General features: G+C 47.7%; 11 protein-coding genes across 11 annotated transcripts; 5 read left to right on the plus strand and 6 right to left on the minus strand.

Moving 5' to 3' along the window:
* Positions 1–6: 6 nt before the first annotated feature.
* On the minus strand, positions 7–2,661 carry SPPG_07283 (uncharacterized protein). The gene is made up of 5 exons (XM_016755447.1): positions 2,102–2,661; positions 1,979–2,043; positions 1,374–1,919; positions 1,222–1,245; positions 7–1,155 (listed from the first exon to the last, which is right to left on the minus strand). Exons 1-5 carry the CDS (start codon positions 2,398–2,400, stop codon positions 338–340), a joined length of 1,752 nt encoding a protein of 583 aa, XP_016605395.1. The 5' UTR covers positions 2,401–2,661; the 3' UTR covers positions 7–337.
* A 140-nt stretch (positions 2,662–2,801) lies between these two features.
* Positions 2,802–6,254, plus strand: SPPG_07284 (dynamin-like GTPase VPS1). The gene is made up of 14 exons (XM_016755448.1): positions 2,802–2,986; positions 3,055–3,116; positions 3,283–3,361; positions 3,438–4,061; positions 4,131–4,291; positions 4,364–4,489; positions 4,558–4,770; positions 4,837–4,875; positions 4,945–5,055; positions 5,115–5,177; positions 5,260–5,303; positions 5,363–5,417; positions 5,477–5,759; positions 5,827–6,254. Exons 1-14 carry the CDS (start codon positions 2,962–2,964, stop codon positions 6,075–6,077), a joined length of 2,136 nt encoding a protein of 711 aa, XP_016605396.1. The 5' UTR covers positions 2,802–2,961; the 3' UTR covers positions 6,078–6,254.
* A 2-nt stretch (positions 6,255–6,256) lies between these two features.
* Positions 6,257–7,328, plus strand: SPPG_07285 (uncharacterized protein). Its single transcript, XM_016755449.1, has 5 exons — positions 6,257–6,434; positions 6,495–6,593; positions 6,684–6,726; positions 6,794–7,008; positions 7,080–7,328. The coding sequence occupies exons 1-5, from the start codon at positions 6,261–6,263 to the stop codon at positions 7,155–7,157; spliced, it is 609 nt and encodes a 202-aa protein (XP_016605397.1). The 5' UTR covers positions 6,257–6,260; the 3' UTR covers positions 7,158–7,328.
* Positions 7,015–8,159, minus strand: SPPG_09458 (uncharacterized protein). Its single transcript, XM_016757624.1, has 2 exons — positions 7,356–8,159; positions 7,015–7,279 (listed from the first exon to the last, which is right to left on the minus strand). Exons 1-2 carry the CDS (start codon positions 8,144–8,146, stop codon positions 7,216–7,218), a joined length of 855 nt encoding a protein of 284 aa, XP_016605398.1. The 5' UTR covers positions 8,147–8,159; the 3' UTR covers positions 7,015–7,215.
* A 41-nt stretch (positions 8,160–8,200) lies between these two features.
* On the minus strand, positions 8,201–10,049 carry SPPG_09459 (uncharacterized protein). Its single transcript, XM_016757625.1, has 5 exons — positions 9,736–10,049; positions 9,400–9,651; positions 9,096–9,322; positions 8,691–9,029; positions 8,201–8,626 (listed from the first exon to the last, which is right to left on the minus strand). Exons 1-5 carry the CDS (start codon positions 9,854–9,856, stop codon positions 8,321–8,323), a joined length of 1,245 nt encoding a protein of 414 aa, XP_016605399.1. The 5' UTR covers positions 9,857–10,049; the 3' UTR covers positions 8,201–8,320.
* On the plus strand, positions 9,974–10,359 carry SPPG_07287 (uncharacterized protein; the record flags this gene model as incomplete). Its single annotated transcript, XM_016755450.1, has 2 exons — positions 9,974–10,229; positions 10,301–10,359. The coding sequence occupies 2 exons, from the start codon at positions 9,974–9,976 to the stop codon at positions 10,357–10,359; spliced, it is 315 nt and encodes a 104-aa protein (XP_016605400.1).
* Positions 10,360–10,625: 266 nt separating this feature from the next.
* Positions 10,626–12,089, plus strand: SPPG_07288 (uncharacterized protein; the record flags this gene model as incomplete). The annotated part of the gene is made up of 3 exons (XM_016755451.1): positions 10,626–10,999; positions 11,066–11,502; positions 11,575–12,089. 3 exons carry the CDS (start codon positions 10,626–10,628, stop codon positions 12,087–12,089), a joined length of 1,326 nt encoding a protein of 441 aa, XP_016605401.1.
* A 128-nt stretch (positions 12,090–12,217) lies between these two features.
* On the minus strand, positions 12,218–14,818 carry SPPG_07289 (uncharacterized protein). The gene is made up of 7 exons (XM_016755452.1): positions 13,886–14,818; positions 13,629–13,814; positions 13,339–13,521; positions 13,191–13,275; positions 12,843–13,124; positions 12,602–12,781; positions 12,218–12,540 (listed from the first exon to the last, which is right to left on the minus strand). The coding sequence occupies exons 1-7, from the start codon at positions 14,747–14,749 to the stop codon at positions 12,407–12,409; spliced, it is 1,914 nt and encodes a 637-aa protein (XP_016605402.1). The 5' UTR covers positions 14,750–14,818; the 3' UTR covers positions 12,218–12,406.
* A 152-nt stretch (positions 14,819–14,970) lies between these two features.
* SPPG_07290 (uncharacterized protein) lies at positions 14,971–16,307 on the minus strand. The gene is made up of 3 exons (XM_016755453.1): positions 15,928–16,307; positions 15,724–15,869; positions 14,971–15,667 (listed from the first exon to the last, which is right to left on the minus strand). Exons 1-3 carry the CDS (start codon positions 16,217–16,219, stop codon positions 15,137–15,139), a joined length of 969 nt encoding a protein of 322 aa, XP_016605403.1. The 5' UTR covers positions 16,220–16,307; the 3' UTR covers positions 14,971–15,136.
* A 78-nt stretch (positions 16,308–16,385) lies between these two features.
* On the minus strand, positions 16,386–18,546 carry SPPG_07291 (uncharacterized protein). The gene is made up of 5 exons (XM_016755454.1): positions 17,953–18,546; positions 17,714–17,766; positions 17,539–17,648; positions 17,404–17,472; positions 16,386–17,336 (listed from the first exon to the last, which is right to left on the minus strand). The coding sequence occupies exons 1-5, from the start codon at positions 17,994–17,996 to the stop codon at positions 16,548–16,550; spliced, it is 1,065 nt and encodes a 354-aa protein (XP_016605404.1). The 5' UTR covers positions 17,997–18,546; the 3' UTR covers positions 16,386–16,547.
* SPPG_07292 (uncharacterized protein) lies at positions 18,359–20,060 on the plus strand. The gene has a single exon (XM_016755455.1). The coding sequence runs from the start codon at positions 18,594–18,596 to the stop codon at positions 20,019–20,021; it is 1,428 nt and encodes a 475-aa protein (XP_016605405.1). The 5' UTR covers positions 18,359–18,593; the 3' UTR covers positions 20,022–20,060.
* The last annotated feature ends 16 nt before the right edge of the window (positions 20,061–20,076 follow it).

The raw sequence follows: 20,076 nt of genomic DNA on the forward strand, positions 1-20,076 counted from the left end.
GCCAGAGCCCATGTGTAAATTACTCAAATTTAAGCAACATGCTAGCTCGAGCGGAAAGCAACCTAGGAACATAAAGGGGGACGAACGGAGATGACCATACGGCCAGCGTGATGCCCCACAACTCTATTTACAAAAGGAGGAGGTAAAACAAAAATAATACACCCGATATCAATAAAATATCCAACCCCGCAATATCCGCCGCCTGATACGGGTGACAACTAATTTGCGTGCACAATTGACTCGGTAATCCAACAAATCTATTCTCCAGTCCTCCGCCTCCTCGTCACGAAAAGATAACAACCAGAGTCAGTCAGTCCCATGGTGGTCGCCCCATATTTCATAAAGCCGTGGAATGATCATTGAGGAAGTCGAAATCCGTTCCATCCATCTCCGGTAGCACCAAATCATCCAAATTGCCTTCATAGTCACCCAATAACGAGTCTTGAAGGTCATCCATATTCAGCGAAGGTAGGAGCGTCGGGTCGACTGGGGCGGTAGTCAGGAGCCCATTTGTATCCATGGAGCTGCCACTTAGTAGGCTGTGTGGATCTGGTAACATGCCTGCTGCCTGAGACGGCGGTTGTGTACCAAGGGACGAGGGATGTATCGCGGCTGGGACAACCGAAGATGGGAGAGATGGATCACCGATATTTGGTATGTTTACGAGCCCCGGTGTTGAAGACAGTGCCGACATGGACGCACCGTTTGGTAGTGGCGCTGTCGTAGTAAGTGGATCAAGGTAGCCGTTACTAGAAGATGCTGTAGGAGAAGGAGGATTGTGATGACGCATCAAAGCAAGAAGCGTTTGCCTATCCTCCTCAGTCCCATCAACGGAAGGGTCCTGACCTAAGAATTCCGACACATCATAGTCTCCCAGGTCCTCCAATCCAGTGTCAAGGCCAACCAGTGAGGAAATGCTATGAAGATGATCTTGCAATAAATCAATGTCGTCTGAAACGCTATCGGTTGCTTGTGAAAGATTCGTGAGGTTCTGATTTTGCGCTACGAGTTGCTGACTGTAGTCCGGTGTTATGGGATTATTTACAATCGAACTGTCGGGGGACAGAAGGGTTATGGCACCCTGCATCAGGTTCGGGTTTAATGAGCTTATGCTGGGAGGTTGCATCAACTCCCGTACTCGTTGGTTGACGTTTTCTAAACAAAAAAATCGTAATTGAGTTAGTGCGAGTCGTCAACAAAATGATGCGTTTACTGTCCAACCCCTTGGTTTTGTTTGGGTCCCATCTACATGACCATGGGACAGGATGTTATTAGCTTCCCATATGCTGGATGCAACGTCAAGGCTGCCAATATTTCATTTATGGGAGCAATGGGTGCAGAATGGCCCTTCCAAATGTCTGAATGTGACTCACCTGCTCGGACGTCTTCTGGACTATCCTCTACTCCACCCGGGGTGCTGCCAAGTAGCAGTTTCCTTTTCTTATTCATCAGCGGCTTTTTCCTGGACGAGAATACGGAGGCCAGAAAGCGAAGGATCTTTTCGATTGTTTCTTGCTGTCGCTGATATCTATCACGTATAGAAACCGACTCGCTCCAAAGAACCTGGTTTTCCCGTTGAATATTTTTCAAGTCCGAGCTGATGGTGAGTTGGTGCCGTTTGATCGCCGCAATCTCTTGGATGATATAATTTACGTCCAGAGAAGACCCGTCCTTATCCTCAGCATTCTCGCGACCCTTCTTTCGCGTGACTAAGCATAGGAGATCGGGTTGATTACGCTGAAAGTTGGGATTGCTGAATTCCCATATCTCCGGTTCCCCGTCATTGTGTAGCACCCCCTGTTGAAGATGTGGTATCTTGTGAAAGCCGTACATGTTGAGTTGACGGACAAAACTCGCAAAATTATTATGTTTAAAGAATCGAGGCAGAACGTCCTTGGCAAAATCTTCGTGTCTTTGCACTGTCAATACTACATGCTTTAGACAAGAGCTTTAGTCAGCAAGGGTCATATTCACCTACCGATAAATGTTGTACCATCTGGGCCCCAATGGATCAAGTCATCCGTAGAAGGATCGTTCACCATACTGAGAAAGTCTCATTAGCATATCTAGTCTCTGCTCATATTTGATTGACAACACCTACTTGTACAGCTTATTGAGAAATGCCGGCACATTCCTTGCTGCGGTAGCGCTCAGAGCACCTCGGTTACCATTTGACGTTGGTGTAGCTGGTGCCCCCACAGTTGGCTTTATCAGGCGCTGCAAGGCAACAGGGCTACTGACAGCATTCGTACCGGTAATAGGCATGCCAATGGTAGCATCAATGGGAGGTGATCCAAGCGGTGGTGTAGGGGAGGGAAGGGGAGGCGTCGCAGAACTCGGGGCTGATCGCTTGCGCGAATTGGCTCTTCTGACGGCCACTCCGGTCCCTTTCGTCGTCATAACTCAATCTCACTCCAATTTCCTTTGACTTGACCGAATTTCCGACACTTGTCAAAATATGAAATGGTCCTAATGACTGAAAACCAGTCCAGACACGACTATTCGTCTTCTGAAAATTGATTGTTCTGCACCGAGCTCGCCGCGCTATCTCGAGCCGAGAGGGTGTACCGGAAGCAAAGAGCAGGACAACAAGAAACCCCTATAAAAAGCCAGGTCCTTCTGCAGCTTACAACGTGAATTGAAAAATGGATGTTTATGCTTGAACCAAACCCGGGGAGTAGGTGTTTGCAGCATGTAGTGGTAACGTCCTTGTCTCACGTGCTACTGCCAGCCACGCACGTGATGCATTTGTACTAAGCCACTCTATTATGGGGTAAGTTGGCCTTTGAAGGTGGCGGCAAGTAACTTTGAAGCACGGCGCCGATCATCTTGGCATTTTCCCCACTCTGCAGTCGGTGACAACCGAATAAGCAATTATCTTCACTAGTCCGTTTTGAATTCGTTGCATTGTCATACAGCGCTCACTCGAAAATAGAATAACCACCCTAACATTGGGTCACGATGGATACCAACCTCATCAAAACAGGTGCGCGTTCTGACTCTGCCAGCGGACACTGTGTTCGCAGTCAAAACTTATAACCCTCGCTTTTCCAGTAAACAAACTTCAGGATGCATTTGCGGCCGTTGGCGTTGCCAACCCTATTGACCTTCCTCAGGTACGTACACATGTTGCGATTATTCAAAGGATGGGAACATGCTGAGGCCAATGTTTTGAAATTGGTTCCAACTTTGGTCGTTGGATGGATTTCATGGACATTGCATCGTGGGAAGCTACGCACAATGCCCATACTGCTGGTAGTTAAAATCCTTGTTACTTTCTAGATTACTGTCATTGGCAGTCAGAGTAGCGGTAAAAGTTCCGTGCTAGAGAACATTGTAGGCCGGGATTTCCTCCCACGAGGTATGTTCATGGATGAGACATGATCAATACCTCTCTGCTATTCAGAAGTGTCAGTTGCTGAATTGGCGATCCTTAGGAACTGGTATTGTCACCAGGCGGCCACTCGTTTTGCAACTCATCAATAGGCCAAACTCAAAAGGGGAAGTAGGAGGGGTCGCTGCTGCGGAGTTCCATGGAAACGCACCTGTCGTATCGTCTCCGAACGGTGCTTCCACTCCACCGAGGGGTTCAAATGTCGAGGCCGATGAATGGGGAGAATTTCTTCATATTCCTGGGAAAAAGTTCACGAATTTTGACGAGATTCGCGACGAAATTGTAAAAGAGACTGAGGCCAAGACTGGAAAGAACGCAGGCATTTCGCCTGAACCAATCAACCTCCGAATTTATTCGCCAAATGTCCTGACTCTCACGCTCGTGGACCTTCCGGGATTGACAAAGGTGCCCGTCGGTGATCAGCCCAAAGATATTGAGAAGCAAATCCGTGATATGATTTTGAAGTTCATTACAAAAAATAATGCAATCATTTTGGCTGTGACGGCGGCCAACACCGATTTGGCAAATTCTGATGGCTTGAAACTTGCGCGTGAAGTTGATCCCGATGGTGTTCGGACTATTGGTGTGCTTACCAAGATCGATTTGATGGATCAGGGGACGGATGTGGTGGATATTCTTGCCGGACGTGTCATTCCCCTGCGTTTAGGTGGCTATCTTGATTGTGTGAAAATGTTCGAAATGCAATGATGCAACATCTGACCGCACATGCTGTTAGGATACGTACCTGTCATCAACCGTGGCCAACGGGATATTGAATCGAAAAAGAAAATCTCCGTTGCTTTGGAGGGAGAACGCAGCTTCTTTGAGAATCACCCCTCCTACAAAAGCAAGGCTCAGTACTGTGGTACCCCATTCCTTGCGAGGAAGCTCAACATGGTCTGTGAGATGGGGTGACCGATTATGCCATCCGTAGCCGAACCATTTCTAAGCAGATGAGATATCTTGTAGATTCTGATGCACCACATTCGAAACACATTACCCGAGATCAAAGCGAAGATTCAGGCAGGCCTCGCAAAGTACACACAGGAGCTCTCCCAACTTGGTGATGTCTTGACAGACGACTCCACTAGCCAGGTACGGTATCATGTGGCCTCTTTGTCATCCAATACGTAAATGTTTACATGGTGTTTCCCTCTTTTCAGTCCAACATTATTCTCAATGTGATTACTGAGTTCACCAATGAATATCGAACAATTATCGATGGTACCTCCAATGAGATCACTAGTGATGAGCTCAGCGGCGGCGCACGTATTAGCTTTGTGTTCCATGAGATATTCGGTTCAGCTATACGAAGCATGGATCCATTTGATCAGATCAAAGATGTCGACATCAGGACCATCTTATATAACTCTTCGGTAAGACTAGGGATTCTTTGTGGACTAGTAACAATATACTAATGGACATTGGGACATTGCAAACAGGGATCTTCACCTGCTCTCTTTGTGGGAACCGCTGCCTTTGTGAGTAGTAGCATGAAAAATCGGTGATCTCTTGGCTTGTACAAACCCCCGATGGTAATGATTTTGTAGGAAGTACTTGTGAAGCAGCAGATCCGGAGGTTGGAGGACCCAAGTTTGAAATGCGCGTCGATGATCTACGATGAGTTGGTGCGAATTCTAAACAAGTTGCTACAGAAGCAGGTAATACCGACAGTGTCAGATACTGTTTTTTGAGCTGACAGGCTAATGTTATGGTGTAGATTTTCAAGCGTTTCCCGGCTATGAGAGAAAGGTTTTATACCGTTGTTATCAATTTCTTTAAAGTAAGTTCCATTCACTTTCCGAAAGTGTATCGAATAGCTCAGTATGTGGACGAGCTGAACTTACGCTTGTTGTCGATTTCAGAAATGCATGATGCCCACAAATAAATGTGTGCAGGACTTGATTGCGTACGTACAATTGTTTCACGCAGTCGAATGTTGCCCAGGAGCTCACATGTCATCGTTAGAGCGGAGGCGTGTTACGTTAATACAGGACACCCCGATTTCATAACAGGACACAAGGTATATTGGTGTGCGACTACGATCTGTTTCCATTTCGGTGCACTGATGACATCTTGCAGGCCATGGCCATCATAAACGACCGCGTAAATGCCTCAAAAGCACCTCCACCGCAGCCACCGGTTGATCCCAAGAACCCCCGCGCGTCAACAAACTCTCCTGCAGCTGCATTACCGGCCCGCGATCCCAATGCTGATATTATTGCCCAGGCAAACAACTCAGACGGTTTCTTCGGGAGCTTCTTCTCTAAAAAGAAGAAGCCGGGCGTGTTGGAGAACCCTCCTCCTGTCCTGAAGGCATCAGGCAACTTATCCGAGCGGGAGTACATGGAGACCGAGGTCATCAGTGAGTATCGTCTGCTTACTATCCGTACATTGCTTGAGGGGTTCTCTAATCGGGTGTCCCTTGACAGAGCTGTTACTCCTTTCCTACTTTAGTATTGTCAAACGCACCGTTGCCGATCTTGTTCCAAAGTTCGTAATGTTGAAGCTCGTGCAGCACACCAAGGAAGAACTACAACGGGAACTTTTGGCGGAGCTATACAAGAAGGAAGTGTTTGATGACGCACTACAGGAGAGTGACTTCACTAAGCAGCGGCGTATGGAGTGCAAGAAGATGATTGACGCTCTGCAACGGGCTGATGAAATTATTGCCGCAGTTTGAGGGTTATTTTGCCATTGAAGGCGGGTTGTCGGCGGGGACGAAGGGAATGTCCTATGGTTATTTGTCTCTCTGTTTTGCTATAGATCACATTATGGTAATTCCATAGTAGAGAATTCAGTTCAGGAAATCCAACCTCATAGTTAATGAATTGCATAGCCACCCGACTGTTGAGTTAATGCACAAATGTCGACCGACTTGCCCGGATCTTTCATGCCGGCGTCAGATTCTTCTGTAACTCTTCTAGGAAATACCCCCCTCGACAGCATCAGATCGGAGCTACACAGTGCTCACGAAACACTCGTGGACATTGTCACGTCACTGGGATGCTCTTTCGACCAGATCGAGGAATACACAACTGTAGGATATGCAACTCCTTGCACTCTTTTAAGACTCGCAATCCTTATGAATAACTCTTAGCGTAGCAAACACCTTGTATCATGTCCTTATGTTCTCTCTCATCGTGTGCCCCAAAAGTTCTTGGAGCGACATGTTGAGAGGTGTAAGGCGAAGCCCTCGGTGAGTGGGTCGATACTGTGGACCGTTCAGGAATGTTCATTAACGTGCAGTGGTCTTTATCTTTATTGGACTGCCATGTTATTTCATTAGGACAGAGTATCTGAGCACAATACAGATCTGCGTAGGGTGGAAGGTTTGAACTTGTCTTGTTTTTCTTTCATGCCGATACAACTGCTTTTATATAATGCTCGCTTGTTTAGACGCAGCGCAGACTGGGTTAGGAAACCCGAAAAGGTCGTATGACCAGCTAGGGGAGCCTTCCACACCACTCGTTGGGCAACGACAATCGGAGGATAGTACAGCTATACAGCAACCATTGACTAGGTACCTTCCGAAGCATCTTCAAGGCGACCCCATCAAACGACGTCGAAAAGCTTACCGGACGAAAGGGAGAAACAAACGATCATTGCGAGAGGTAGTCATAAGATGTACACCCTCAGATGCTAGCAGCAACAGGGATTCTCATATAATTTCATGTTTAAATAGATCATGCGAGATGTCATTGACGGCTATATGGCCGATATTGCCAATGACGATGAAAAGTCCCAGCCAAACCGTACATAGAGCCTGTTTCCTGTTGCCCATTTGTACATATTCGCAGTTCAATCTCATTGGAGTGCTGTTACAGTGTGGTAGACTTGTCTAGGAACTTTTGCCAATGCACAAGACAGATGGCAGCCATTCGCCTGTTGAGCCAATTCGATCATTGCCGTCAGTGGAACGGGTGTATGAAAGACAAGAAATCGTTATCAATACACTCACCAGACACGGTACTGCCTTATAAACTCGCCAACACCCTCCATGCTAATAATGGTCGACTGGTGCTTGGCGATCCAATGTTTTATGAGTGGCAGATGGATGGGCGCTGCTGTATCATCCAACTCATCAAAACCATCATCGTCATCACATTCATCAGAGGATGATGAGCTGAAGGATTTTTTATAGAGCATTGATATTACTCGTTTTGTCTCCATGCGCTTGTGCCATTTCGCTCTATCCACATTTGGTTGTGGGGGCTGTGGTGTGCGCTGTTCCATTTTCCTTGAATTGTCTGGTGGATGTGGTCGCCCAGGAGGACTAGGACTTCCAAAGTAACGCTGTCCCTTCATGTTTCCTGCCTGATTTTTGAACCCCAGCGGCTTCCCATGCTCGTCACTCCCGATTGAGTTTTTCCTTCGTATTCGCAAACCTGGCTCCTGTATGCCGTGATGGGATGCATTGTCGGACCTTTCTAAAACGTTCTGTCGTTGTGAATGTATCACATTATGGGATTTCTCTTCAAAGTCAATCCCTTGCACGTTCCTCACGAGGCTCACAGTGTGACCCTCTTCTTGCCGCTGCCAGCAACTCTTCCTCCGTCGAGGTTTTCCGCAAGTGGCACTCCGCCGCTCAAGTACTCGCTCAATACACGGCCATTGTTCTCGTCTTGTGCATCGAATTGCAGACTTTGGTGACGGGCATAGGTTAGGGACGGAATTGGAATCGATTATGGAACTATTGGCGTGGACAAAGGCTAGCAGTTCGCTGCCTGGAGGTTTACTTGACTCGGCCATGATCAGGTTTACGCGAAACTGACGCGAGACGCGTTTTTGGATGGACGATTGAAGTGTATGGAGATATCCACTTTATTTTTGCACCAGTGTACACATTTCTTTTACTTCGGTCATATACACAAGAGGGAACACAGAATTAGACAGTTCCCATATTCTGCTATGCATCTCAGTCCTTCATTCCGTCATCTTGCGCGTGATGGATTGAATTTTTTTTGCAACAGATTTCGCGGTGGCAGCTGCTTTTGTAGCAACCTTCTTGCCCTTGGGGGCCAAAATCCCACGTACAGACTTTGCCCTTGCAATGGTCTTCTTTACTACTGGACGGAGCGCCACCGTTTTCTTTGGGACCTTCTTTGCGGAATTGGCTCGGATGGCCTTTTCCAGGTTAGCACGAGCTGCATCGATTCCATTGGACTGCCTATAGGCAGCTATTTTCTTCTTGTATGCTTCCGCTTCGGTGGCATACGCAGTTTGATATTTCTGTGATTGGGGCGCTGATCAGCAGCGGGAACACCATGAAAAATCATACCATTCATGTCTATACCTTTTTCTCGCTCTCAGGCAAACGTTTATACGCAGCTGCAACCAATTTGCTGGCCTCATGGGGAGGTAGGCCAGCGGCGCTCCGACCAAGCACTTCCTCCTGCTTCGAAGGACTCATCGAGTACACATCCTTAAAGAACCTGGCAAACGAGGTAAGGGGCGCCTTCGGAGCCTTTGCATCCCGTGCGGGCTTCGCGGTCACCCTGTCTGGTTTGATGGACTTCTTCAGTCTATAGGCCTTTTTTTCCAAAAGAACATCTGTCGGCGTTCTTTTGTCAAGATAATTCTTGTAATCACGCTCGTATTGAGCCTTCGCCTTTTCTGCCTGGGCATGATATTGCTTTTAAAGGGGAGGTTAGATATGGTCGAACAAACGGGAGTATGGTAACGGGACATATGTTTATACCTTCTTTTCGGATTCCGGCAAGCGTTCCCACCTCGAAGAGACCTCTCTGCTAATGGCGGTCAACTTGGCGCGATAATCCTTGTTGGCAAAGGCAGGGTCTTTGGAGAGTGTTTGGATTTGAGCGCTTGAAAAGAGAAAGTACGCGGGAATTGGCTTTTTGGGAGGGGTAACCGACGGCTTAGGAAGAGCTTTCAGCTTCCTCTTTGCCAATGTAACCGGAGAGGGAGCTGACCATGGAAAGCATATTTATGTCAATCAAGCCGAACATGAATCTCTGCGCATTGTGATCAGATCGGTTACATACCAGTGCCGGTCGAACGAACAGCACTAGTCTGGAGAAGACGGAGACCGTAAGGAGCACTTTTGACTATTTGTTGGTAGACGCGCTCCCTGGCGGGAAGAACCGGCTGAAGGAAGACGGAAAGCATGCCTGTTGAGCACGACAGTGATCCGATCTGTAAAGAGTTGCTTGTATAGATCGAATGGAGAATTTCGTAGCTGGACCGGAGAACGCGCGGGCAAGCGAGAGAAGCGTTAAGAGATGTCCGAAGAGCGGCTGCAAACACGCGTCAGATGTATCCCAGTCGAGACGAGAAGCTCTCTGCTCTTCAATGGCAGAACACAATGTCACAGATACAACCTTTGACTTTTTTGAAGTAAGCAATGCTAATCCCTTGTTGATTGGAAAGCGAGGAGAGAAAAGCTAGGCTGGACGTGTCAAAAGACCAAAAGACGGCTAGTTTGACGTGTGTCAGGTTCATGTCCGATAATTGGTCATCCGATCACATGTCCTGCGGGGTGTTCCATTCGCAGGATTGCAAAGATCTGGTGAACATTGCTTTGCGGAAACCGTGCCCATTCACTTACCGCCAACGCAAATGTCGGAAGCGCTTGTTATCTTCCTTTTCCTACTATTTGCGCTTCTCATGCTGGCGTTTGTCTGCTATCTTGGTGCGGACACATGCTGTGGACGGGAATTGCTTGCGTCTCTGAATATTCCGATTATAAGCCGATGGGCGGCACAGCGATCTTCACGTTACGGAGAACTCGATGACAGCGAGGGCATGAACTGGCAAAGAAGCGATGATGACTGGTTTGAGATGCGATCACAGATGCGAACTGCCATGGCGCCCGGTAGGTGCCATATCCAGCTTGTCTTGTGACTTGCAGCAGCTCCTAAATAGCCTCTCTGTTCCGGTGGTTAGAGCCATTGAGAAGCGACTGGGAGCGGGATCTTCAAGGGGAGCTGTGGATGAAGGGTTGATCGTTGAGGGTTTAGCGTGGAGTTATTACCATGATTCTGTGATTCACTTAATCGGCTGATTCGGGGGATAGACAAACCCTCTTGTATATAAGCTTATTGTACATGCTAGTGCGTAGATACTCTGCATTTTCAAACTAATACGTAGATACTCTGCTGTATATCGACACTTTGGGCGGCTCAGTGCTGAGCCATGATCGGCAAGCTTAGTGACACGTCCCAAGTGAGTACTTGTTGCATGCCGACTTCCTCTGTGTCGAATTGGGTCAATGCTCGCGACCACTCGCACCGCGCCCCCCATTAAGCGCTCTTTACAAGGGGTTACGGCTTCTGCTTCCAAAAAGATTAAACTTCACCAGATGACCATGTTGACGGCGACTGCCCCGACTTCTGCGCGGCCCCTCACTCCCCTAGTCACCTCCTTACTTGAAAGGAATCACAATGAACACCACATGTACTTTGCGGGGGGATTGCACAATCACTTTCCTCATACACTTTTGTCACAATTTGCCTTGGGTGCAAGTGAACAAAGATTAAATAGGGAATGGTCATTGGAAGATCCCGACTTGGAGAAATTGGGTGAACCCGTGGAGAATATTGTGCTGAACGAGAAGAACTGGAGAGATTACATTGGTATCAGAAGGTAAGCCATTAATCTGATCTACTCCTATACCTTAAAGAATCGATGTTGATAACGCTCTCATAATAGATACTATCCCAATTATCTCAAATTCTTTGACCACCTAGTTCAACGGGACGGAATTATTCCAACGACCGTCAAGTATGCGTTTGACCCAGTCTTGATACCTTCCGTACTGAGTGGACTTTTACATCCTCTCATCCATATCGGTTTTGGCGTCGAGTTCTCGTCGCCACTGGTAACAGCTGAAGGGCTGGCGGAGGCTTGCACTCATCAACCTAAAATGAAACCCGTTCTTGACGCAAGTCGAAAACATTCGGAACTAAATCAACCAGCATCACACTCGAAGTACAATACGAAACGCATAGTGGAGTTCTTTGACACACTGCGAAAGGATCCTCGGTTGGATGGCTTGGTCACTGTTGAAAATGATGATAAAACGGCTGCCACGATTCAGAAATGTGCAGAGGTCATTGCAGAGTACGCTAATCTATGGACGATTGAAGGTATACATCACAGACATATAATGCTAAGTGAATTGCAATCGCTTACATGTCATCACTTGCTTTTTTGATTAGAAACACCAGCCGGCATCCAAGATGCTCTTCACACACTTTTTCATACCACCACCGATTTGTATGCCTCGACCGGCTTGCGTCCAGGTCACCCAGCATCCCCAAGGCTGGACTTTTTTCTCCTCCACTTGTTGACAGCAACTCTCGCGACAAGGCACCTTCTCCCCCACCTCAGTATCGATGCTTCCCGAGATCTACTCCACGCCCATTTCACCATCTGCCTAACCTTCTACATCGCGCGTGGTCGTCCACCGGTGCAGCCTACACTACTACTAGCTCTACCTGTCAAGAACTCACCCGCACTGAAAACGTGGGAGCAAATTGTACACTATGCTCATGAGAGCGAGGATCTGCATGTACCAAAAGTGATCAGAACTTTGAAGATTGCCGAGGAGATGTACGGACCTGAGAATGACTTGTGGATTCAGGTTGCTAGGCTCACCATTGATAAGTTGGTGATCAAGGGTGGTCAGTGGGACAGGGATGGATGTGGTTACGAAGAGACTTGGGGAGGGTGAGGCGGAATACCCTGAACGTGGGACGCATTGATGTTTGCGATGGCCTGTGTGAGTTTTCCAACATTTATGGAAGCCGTACTGTGAGCGGGCGGATTTTGCATTGCTTACGCTCATGACTGAGTATTGGAGAGTCAACCGCTGATGGATAAGGCCGTCTCATTGTATTTTTTTTAACATAGCTGTTCACTGTGTATGGTAAATCATATCCAAAATTGAGCACTTGTAAATAAGTAAAAGTGCGATCCCCCCGCTTACTAAGTGATGAATTGGGGATGGTTATGCACAAAAACCAATACAAAATCGTAAAGAATGTCCCATCAGACAAGCTTATACTTTCGCGCCCACCAGTACACAAATGTCGCGATGACTACCATAAAGACCACAATCCCAATGAACCAGTGGAGGGTGCCCGTTTGTTCACCAGGTACTGTTACATTCATACCAAAGAGCCCTATGATGAAGTTCACTATTAAAAAATTGCGGGTACAAATCATCTGAGATCAACAACTAACCAGTTACAACGTTCAACGGCAACAAAATACTAGCCATGGCCGTCATTTTCATCACAACATCATTTGTTCGGTTCGAGGCTTGAGTAATTTCAATGGAAATCTGGGCCAGGTAATTGGAATGGGACCTTGCTAAGGTCTTCTCGTAGTGGGACAAGTTTTGCACCATTGTAATCACATGATCTGCACATTGAGTTAGTTTCTTAGAATTTGCATATAAAATGCTTCCTCGATTTCAATTTACCTTGTATGTCTCCCAAATACAGTGACGTCTCACTATCAGCTGGTAGCCTCTCACCACACCGCTTGATAATCGTCCGTAATACCTCCGCCTTAGTGCTCAGCAGACGTAACATCTGCATTACCTTTTTGCGCGCATGCCCAATTCGCCGCAGCATATCACTCTGCTCAGATTCCTTGAGAATGAGTACCAAATCGTCAATAGAGTCGACTTCCAACTCGATAAACCGGAGGAGAGGCATAAATGTGTCCGTAATATCGTCAATCAGCGCGTAGTTTATCCAGTCTATCAATTACAACAGGGTATTGTCAGAGGGCACCCGAATTGAATATAGCAGACGTTTGGTATTACCTGGAGTAATATTAAGACCGTATGACTTCAGTTGTTCAATGCGTTTTAAAACGTTGTTTATATGGTCTATCGGCTTGCAATGGAACTGAAGAAAGACGATTCGGCAATTAGCTTAAGCATCAAAACAAGATATATGCATGCTACTCACCGACAAAACACATTCCCTGAAAATCACAATGTACACATTAATCGGCTGCATGAACGTCACACTGTATTGGTTCTGGTCGAATGTCCGTATACATATAAACGAATAATTGATAAATATCTCGCATTTTTCACGTGTCTCCTCGGTCTGAATGTCCTCGGTTGTCAAGGGATGAATACCAAACAGCTACGGGGAAAAATCTGATCAGCTTCTTCTTCGCAGCATCACAATTACTCATGGAAAAAGAAGTTTCCTTATATCCGGAAAGCGGTGACTTGCAACATAGCACCAACCTTGCTGAATGTCACCATCTCAGTATGGCTGGGATCCGTCACGTCTATCCAGAACGGTCCCGAACGTAGGATTTCAGAAATAGGCCCACCTCCACTAGGGAGCGTGAGACTGTCCAACGACTGACCGCGAACTATCCCGGTCTTCTGAGAATAAAACACAAAGCGCGGTGAAGATTCCTCCTGATACTATTAACGAAAACGAGTGAAGTGCGTCAGGTCAAACGCAGTGCAAAGAGAACACACAATCAATATCTTACCAAACTTTTCTTCCGATCTTTGCCTTGGGGAAGAGCTTGCGCGGACCCCAATACATCGCCGATTGCTTCAAAATCCAGTCCGTATCCAACAGGCGAGCGGACACATACATCGTCGCCGTCATATACGGCGGATTCTTGGCGAGTTGACACCGACTCTCTTGGCGTTTCACCTACTCGGATCTCCTGAACAGATTGCCCAAGTTCCCCTTTGGACGATTTCTTGCTCTTGCGTCTGGTCGCTGCCTGGGAAATCGATGGCTCGACTGTCTCGTCGGTCGGAAGTCGTCGTGATCGAAAGCTTGAGAGAACACCTTTCCGCTGGGGTTCGCTTAATTCAAGACGCGGGTCGGCAGTCACACTCCGTGCAAGTAGAGGACGCCCTGCATTCAGCGACTGAGTAGATCCAGTCGCATGGGACTCTTCGTCGTCATCGAAAGGGAATGGCGAGGATACTGCCTGCGGAGCAAACCAAGCCTCTTCAAGTCCGTGTGATTCATCACCATTCCGAATCTGCTGCTCCGTTGATATACGAGGCATCCTCAACGTCTCCGTGGTGTCGTCGCCTCTTTGACTCGCTTCGTTTCCAGAGCCAGATTGCGGAGTTAAAAGCCCTGGGCCAGTAGTAAGTGTGTACTCCAAGTCCGCCGAAAAAGATGCTGCTGCTGCTGCATTGGGGTCTGTGAAGTTAAAGTAGGACGCTCGACGATGAGCTGTCATGGGCGAGACACTGCTCGGTTGTCTTGAGACGTCTGAGACCGGAGGGGGAGTGCGGTGGGACGTAGTAGGGTTCGTGGACTGGGAGCGTAGGAATGGAGTCTGGTCAGTAAGGGTCGTCTGCTCTGCGGCGTCAGGTGAGGCAGCCATTGTGGAGAAAAGTGCGTTCTCAGCATGCGGAAAGAAATGAAATCAAACTGCAAAGAAGAACGTCAAACAACCTGAAAATTGCTGGGCGGGGCAACTGAATTGATGGATTATTCTATAACACGTGCATGTCAAACCGCTATTGGATTGTTCTTTATTTTCATTCGAATGTTTGCCATGCATTGGACTCAAAGTAACAGTAGAAACGGACATGGGATTTGGATGCGATTTTGGCGATATTTATATCTTTTGCATTTAGATATATCAATGCATATTTGAGCATAAAAGTCTGCGTAAAGATAGCATCAGCGATTTTCATCTTCCTCCCATCTTTTGATTCTTTCATTAATGGCATGAGCCACGTCGGTATGTCCTCCTTGCTCTGCAAATTTAATAGCAGTTCCCAAATTCCGTCCTTGCTCTTGGATCTACTCCCCATCTATCCATAAGCTCCACGCACAGATCTCTATGACCATTTAGGGCGGCTGACATCAAGGTTGTCATATGTACATTGTTGTGCTTGTCCACCTCCGTGATGATTCTGGCTCCTTTCTCCAACATGGCTCTTGCGGCACTGATACTCCCTGATGTTGCGCACAGGCGGTCTAGTGCGGTTTGCTGTCGCGCGTCCTCAATATTAACACTTGCCCCCTTATCAAGGAGTAGCTCAACGATAGCCACACCATGTGGGTGCTTGGATGTTGCGTTCTCCGCCGCCCACATCAGAGGCGTGGAACCGCCCAGATCTTGGCTGTCCAGAGTCTCCGTTGAACGGTCTAGCAGAGCCTCTACAGCGCGGAGGTTCCCATAGGTAGCTGCGAGACTGAGAGGCGTTTTTCCAGAGCGCGTGGTCGCGGTGTCAGAAGCTCCGGCTTTGAGCAGGGCTTCCACAACGCCCCGTGAGGCGCTTTGACAAGCGTTCTACAAGGACATTATGAGACCATACATCGTGCATAAATGGGACACATCATGTCTACCATAAGCATAGTTTTGCCAAATCGATCCCTCATCTCTAGGCTAACTTCCTTTCCATGGTCGGAGGTAATTCGTCGGATAGCTTCAGCATCATTATTTCCAACAGCACGAAAGAGCTGATTTGTAAGGCGTGCCGAAAGGGTCTCATCTAGCGGGACAAAGTTGACAAGTACTCGATTGCTCAACAACTTATTCCATCCACCGACCTGTCGTTCTGCCCTCGATCTCAGCATATTCCTTGCTCCAGTCGCCACCGAGCTCCGGACTCTCCCTGACACGCAGCTTAATCCTATATCTTGTCTCTGGCTTCAAATCATGGATCTCCACGTTGGTATCACTTCCTTCGTAAACGACTAAAAGTTCAGGGTCTGCTTCTTCCCCACGCGAGAGCTGATATGTGCCAGTCTGTTCGACTTCATCTTGAGTTTCCCATTCCACGACTAGACTACGAGCTGCTGCTGAAATAATCTTTGGTGTAGGTATCACTGATGTTGGCATTGTTCCAAGTCTTGAGAGATTAGCTGAATGTGAAGGTCAACGTAATACGTGTCCAAACCCCGACGTGGATCCCCTGGTCGATCCTTCGTGTCCTTTTGGATCATACTACATTAAGCGTAACAAGTGAGGAAAAGCATGTTTGCACTCGGACATCCAAAAAACAAAGTCTGGAAATAGACCCCTGGTATATTTTAGCAAACGGGAAGTCTTATTTAAGTCTACAGCTATGAGATAAACTGAACAAGTCGCGGTTTCCACACCCTCACACGCCTACTAAACAGAGCACGAGCTTCATGATTTCACACAATGATATCTAATACTTGCTACGCTACCAGCCCAATGTTTTCATTCTCTCCGTCGGTGCTGGTTGCGGGGGAGCGATTCCGCCCATTTTGTGCTGGTAAAAGATTTGTGGAAACCCTTTCCGGTTGAAGGCCAAGCCTGACGCATTAGACCCATTCGCCATTCTCGCCTTCCTCAGCATAACAGGACTTTGAGCAGGACTTGACGTCCTCGACACTGCTGGGCTAGCATTCGGAGTCTCACGTTTGGCCATTCCGGCCAAATGTGCGACACAGTTCATCAATTTGACACGACCTTCCCATTCATAGTCCCCATCCGGTTTGAATACCTTGTTGATCACGAACCGATACACAGCCGTATTCTTGGGAAATCCATTGAGGAGGTCACAATCGAGCTGGAAATTGAGCTCTTCGATCAGGTGCTCCATCATACGTTGGATCCAGCCACCATGGGTCACTAGCAAGACGTTGATTTGTCTCATTCTCGGCGTGCGTGAGCTGCGAACGGAGTCGGTGGACCCGTTTGCAGCAGGCTTCTCCCTGCCGTCGGCTTGGCCCGGTGTTGATGATCCTGCGCGTTCATCACCATTTACGCTTGAATTGCCTAGCGAGTCAGTGGACACTGCTTGCAGCAGCTGTTGATGCGGTTGTACAAGATGGTAGGCGATTAGATCCGTGTAAAGGTCTACCACACGGTCCTTGAATTCTCGGTTGCCTTCCCCCTTTTCAGCAATGTGGTCGTCAAAAGATCGATCTTCCTCTTTCAAGATCAGTTTTGCTTGAGGCCATGGCAATCCTGTCAGGTCTCCCAAATCCTATAAGTGGGCCATCAGGGCATTCATAGTTTGTCGTGTCAACGTTCGTGTCCAATGAATGGCATACCTGTTCGCGCAGGCGATAGTCCTTTGATAGAGGAGTCGTTGGGTGACGTTTTGCTATCTCGTGTGCTGTCTAAACAGGCACGGGTAGACATTTAGCATCAACAACGAGGCCCAGACTCATCAACTTGTCCCATACCTGTTTCGCTCTCAAAAGATCGCTGGTGTAAATGTGATCGAATGACTCCTTCTTCAATCTCCAAGCAAGGGATTCAGCTTGCTTCATCCCACACGAGTTGATGGGACTATCTGCACAGGGTCCGTTGATTAACACTGAGCAGAATGGCGTTAGCTACAGCAGCTGCGATTTTTACCAGATTGTCCTTGTAGAACTCGCGGAACTTGGGCGTTCTGGTCGGTTTCCGCACTTATGTACGCAAAATACATGATTAGCGTGTGGTCCGTGTTGCCATTACTCTGCCCGTCACGACATGCTCATGCGCAACGACCATGCAATTGCATTCTTTTGAATGCTCCGAATGCATACTTTACAGGCTTGCAAGCGTGTACAACTCCTGCTTCAACCCTCAAAACTCAAAAGTAGAATACCTACTGTCGAACCAGTGTTACGACCAGACAAAGATTCTTCCCTGGCATGATGGATACTCTGCAACCGTTCAGTTTTGGTGACCGTGTCCCTGCCGCAAAACAACACAGAAACAGCGACTAGAGCTTTTGGAAACGTGTACGAGTTTTTGTATAAAAATATCGTGCGCTTGCCGTTTCCAATCTTCCATTTGAACATGAACCGTTGTTCCTGCAAGGTATTTTACACATGCTGTTCGTTATCTGATGTTGCTAAGAATAGCTCATTTTACATTGTCCCACAGGTATATGGACTCATGTTTTGAGGGTTTTAATGCATAGAAAATTATGTCCATACAACGACCGTAAACAAAAAAAACTCTAGAACCGTTTTAAGCGAAATCAACGAGCACTAGAAAATATTGTCAGTAACTTTCAGTGTTTGCAAAGAGGAAGCACCCTTATGCCTATTTCATGATGGCTTGGGCAAAGCATGACAGATGAAGTATGTCTTGCTTATTGGAGTCGATGTCGGTATCCCCATCTTTCATCACAGAGCGTTGGGACGCGACACCCTGAACGCGACGCGTATCGTCCACAGTTCAGCACAGATGACCTCCACCACATTGCATTTCGAGTCAACTGTTGCCCTTGACAAGGAGATTATCGATGGAGTTAGCAAACGAGAAACCCGCAAATGGAGGTGGAAGTGAATTATTTACATACGAACTGGAAAAGTGCGGCGAAGAGCCGACCGCAAACGAGATGCTCAAGATAACTAACCGAATGGACGATCCGGTTGAAGTCTTGGGCATACCAGAGCCACAACAGTTGCAAAAGGAGGATCACAAATCATCAAGCCCATGCGCCCAGAAAGAAGAAAAATCGGCAGCGTACGAATCAGATTTTGAGGAACTATCTGTATTGGAAGGTCGCTCGTCCGCCGAAGCATCAAAAGACGATGCTGGCAGTATGGAACATCAAGATCAGCCATTATGTGTAGAGGATTTGGAAACGAGTGGGAATTTTGCAAGATCCTGGCAGCCAGAACGAGCGTCACGAGTGCCACTACCCGTGCATCGACCCGAGATATGCACAGAAAAATCAACATCCAAAACAAGTGCAGGTTTTGTATCGCAGGTTGGGACAGAGAGTGGAGGGCGGGAGCCATTACAAGATGTGATACGACAGTATGCTCAACTGGATCTTAAGCGAGACGAAATTGCCTTCGCCGATTGGCTTGCCCGCAAAAATCGAACTCAATCTCCCATCTCGCCACACACCTCTGTCCATTCCACTGCTTCCAAATCGTTTCCATCCTTGGCCCACCATCAGACTCCTCTCATTCAACCGAAAAATCTTAACGAATCCATCCAAGACCCAGAAGCCCTCGCTAAGCGCACTGAAAGAAATCAAAAGGCCGTCTCCGCTTGGGTAGCACGCAAACGTGCCCAAATGCAGAGTCAATCCAAACAGGAAGCCGAGAGACGCGCAAAAGCCCTTGCCGATCTTGCTGAAGAAGAGCATAAAAAAGAGATACGTCAGCAACGTATCCAGCGTGAAGTAGCGCGGTGGGCTCGTGCAAAGGAGGAAATGGAAGAACGCATGGGAGAGAAGGCCATTCGCGAGGAGCGGGAGCGGCAAGAAGAAGAGCAAAAGCGACGAGAGATGGGTCAGCAAGCATTTGAGGCATGGAAGAAGGGGAAAATGGAGATGGACAAAAAACGGAGAGCGGAAATGGATCAGACAAAGAGGGAAAACATCCGTCCCGTTTGCACACATCGGAATGCGTGGACAGACATCGTAGCGCTACCAGACCGAGTAAGGCCTTCGGTACCCAGGAAGCAGGGCCAGTCGTCTAGCATCATACTTTCCCCACCTCATCTCTACAACGATTATAACCTCTATGCGGAAAAGGCCCCGAATTATCTACGCAAGTACCGAATCTTAGTGGCCTCAGCAGGAATGGATCTGCATAAAGATAGAGGTCCCAGTTCAAAGCGATCTGGTAAGGCAACGGGAGTGAACAAGAAAACTGGGCATCTGCCAAATAGTCAGAGATCGTGCTTTCGTGTGTCAACTAGTGAAGGCCTATAAGGCAGCATAGTCATTGAATTACATGTTTTTCCCAAACGCGCCACGCGCTCCATGC

The sequence above is a fragment of the Spizellomyces punctatus genome (genome assembly GCF_000182565.1).
Source record: "Spizellomyces punctatus DAOM BR117 chromosome Unknown supercont1.15, whole genome shotgun sequence".
Lineage (NCBI taxonomy): Eukaryota > Fungi > Chytridiomycota > Chytridiomycetes > Spizellomycetales > Spizellomycetaceae > Spizellomyces > Spizellomyces punctatus.

Excerpts from the sequence above, each read along its gene's own strand:
- SPPG_07283 (XM_016755447.1), bottom strand. The coding sequence starts at position 2,400 with ATGACGACGAAAGGGACCGGAGTGGCCGTCAGAAGAGCCAATTCGCGC. Across the intron at positions 2,044-2,101 it reads TTTCTCAATAAGCTGTACAA|TATGGTGAACGATCCTTCTA; the intron begins GTAGGTGTTGTC and ends AGACTTTCTCAG. Across the intron at positions 1,920-1,978 it reads AGATGGTACAACATTTATCG|TGCAAAGACACGAAGATTTT; the intron begins GTAGGTGAATAT and ends TAGTATTGACAG.
- SPPG_07284 (XM_016755448.1), top strand. The coding sequence starts at position 2,962 with ATGGATACCAACCTCATCAAAACAG. Across the intron at positions 3,362-3,437 it reads CCGGGATTTCCTCCCACGAG|GAACTGGTATTGTCACCAGG; the intron begins GTATGTTCATGG and ends GGCGATCCTTAG. Across the intron at positions 5,178-5,259 it reads TTGTTATCAATTTCTTTAAA|AAATGCATGATGCCCACAAA; the intron begins GTAAGTTCCATT and ends TGTCGATTTCAG.
- SPPG_07285 (XM_016755449.1), top strand. The coding sequence starts at position 6,261 with ATGTCGACCGACTTGCCCGGATCTTTCATGCCGGCGTCAGATTCTTCT. Across the intron at positions 6,594-6,683 it reads GGTGTAAGGCGAAGCCCTCG|GACAGAGTATCTGAGCACAA; the intron begins GTGAGTGGGTCG and ends TTATTTCATTAG. Across the intron at positions 7,009-7,079 it reads ACAAACGATCATTGCGAGAG|ATCATGCGAGATGTCATTGA; the intron begins GTAGTCATAAGA and ends ATGTTTAAATAG.
- SPPG_09458 (XM_016757624.1), bottom strand. The coding sequence starts at position 8,146 with ATGGCCGAGTCAAGTAAACCTCCAGGCAGCGAACTGCTAGCCTTTGTC. Across the intron at positions 7,280-7,355 it reads ATAAGGCAGTACCGTGTCTG|GCGAATGGCTGCCATCTGTC; the intron begins GTGAGTGTATTG and ends TTGGCTCAACAG.
- SPPG_09459 (XM_016757625.1), bottom strand. The coding sequence starts at position 9,856 with ATGAACCTGACACACGTCAAACTAGCCGTCTTTTGGTCTTTTGACACG. Across the intron at positions 9,030-9,095 it reads TGCCGGAATCCGAAAAGAAG|CAATATCATGCCCAGGCAGA; the intron begins GTATAAACATAT and ends CCCCTTTAAAAG. Across the intron at positions 8,627-8,690 it reads TGCCTGAGAGCGAGAAAAAG|AAATATCAAACTGCGTATGC; the intron begins GTATAGACATGA and ends CCCCAATCACAG.
- SPPG_07289 (XM_016755452.1), bottom strand. The coding sequence starts at position 14,749 with ATGGCTGCCTCACCTGACGCCGCAGAGCAGACGACCCTTACTGACCAG. Across the intron at positions 13,815-13,885 it reads AAGATCGGAAGAAAAGTTTG|TATCAGGAGGAATCTTCACC; the intron begins GTAAGATATTGA and ends TTTCGTTAATAG. Across the intron at positions 12,541-12,601 it reads GCCGTTGAACGTTGTAACTG|GGCTCTTTGGTATGAATGTA; the intron begins GTTAGTTGTTGA and ends ACTTCATCATAG.
- SPPG_07290 (XM_016755453.1), bottom strand. The coding sequence starts at position 16,219 with ATGCCAACATCAGTGATACCTACACCAAAGATTATTTCAGCAGCAGCT. Across the intron at positions 15,870-15,927 it reads GATCGAGGGCAGAACGACAG|ATGAGACCCTTTCGGCACGC; the intron begins GTCGGTGGATGG and ends TTGTCCCGCTAG. Across the intron at positions 15,668-15,723 it reads TTGGCAAAACTATGCTTATG|AACGCTTGTCAAAGCGCCTC; the intron begins GTAGACATGATG and ends ATGTCCTTGTAG.
- SPPG_07291 (XM_016755454.1), bottom strand. The coding sequence starts at position 17,996 with ATGCCAGGGAAGAATCTTTGTCTGGTCGTAACACTGGTTCGACA. Across the intron at positions 17,649-17,713 it reads AGTTCTACAAGGACAATCTG|ATAGTCCCATCAACTCGTGT; the intron begins GTAAAAATCGCA and ends GACCCTGTGCAG. Across the intron at positions 17,473-17,538 it reads ATCTTTTGAGAGCGAAACAG|ACAGCACACGAGATAGCAAA; the intron begins GTATGGGACAAG and ends GTGCCTGTTTAG.
- SPPG_07292 (XM_016755455.1), top strand. The coding sequence starts at position 18,594 with ATGGAGTTAGCAAACGAGAAACCCGCAAATGGAGGTGGAAGTGAATTA.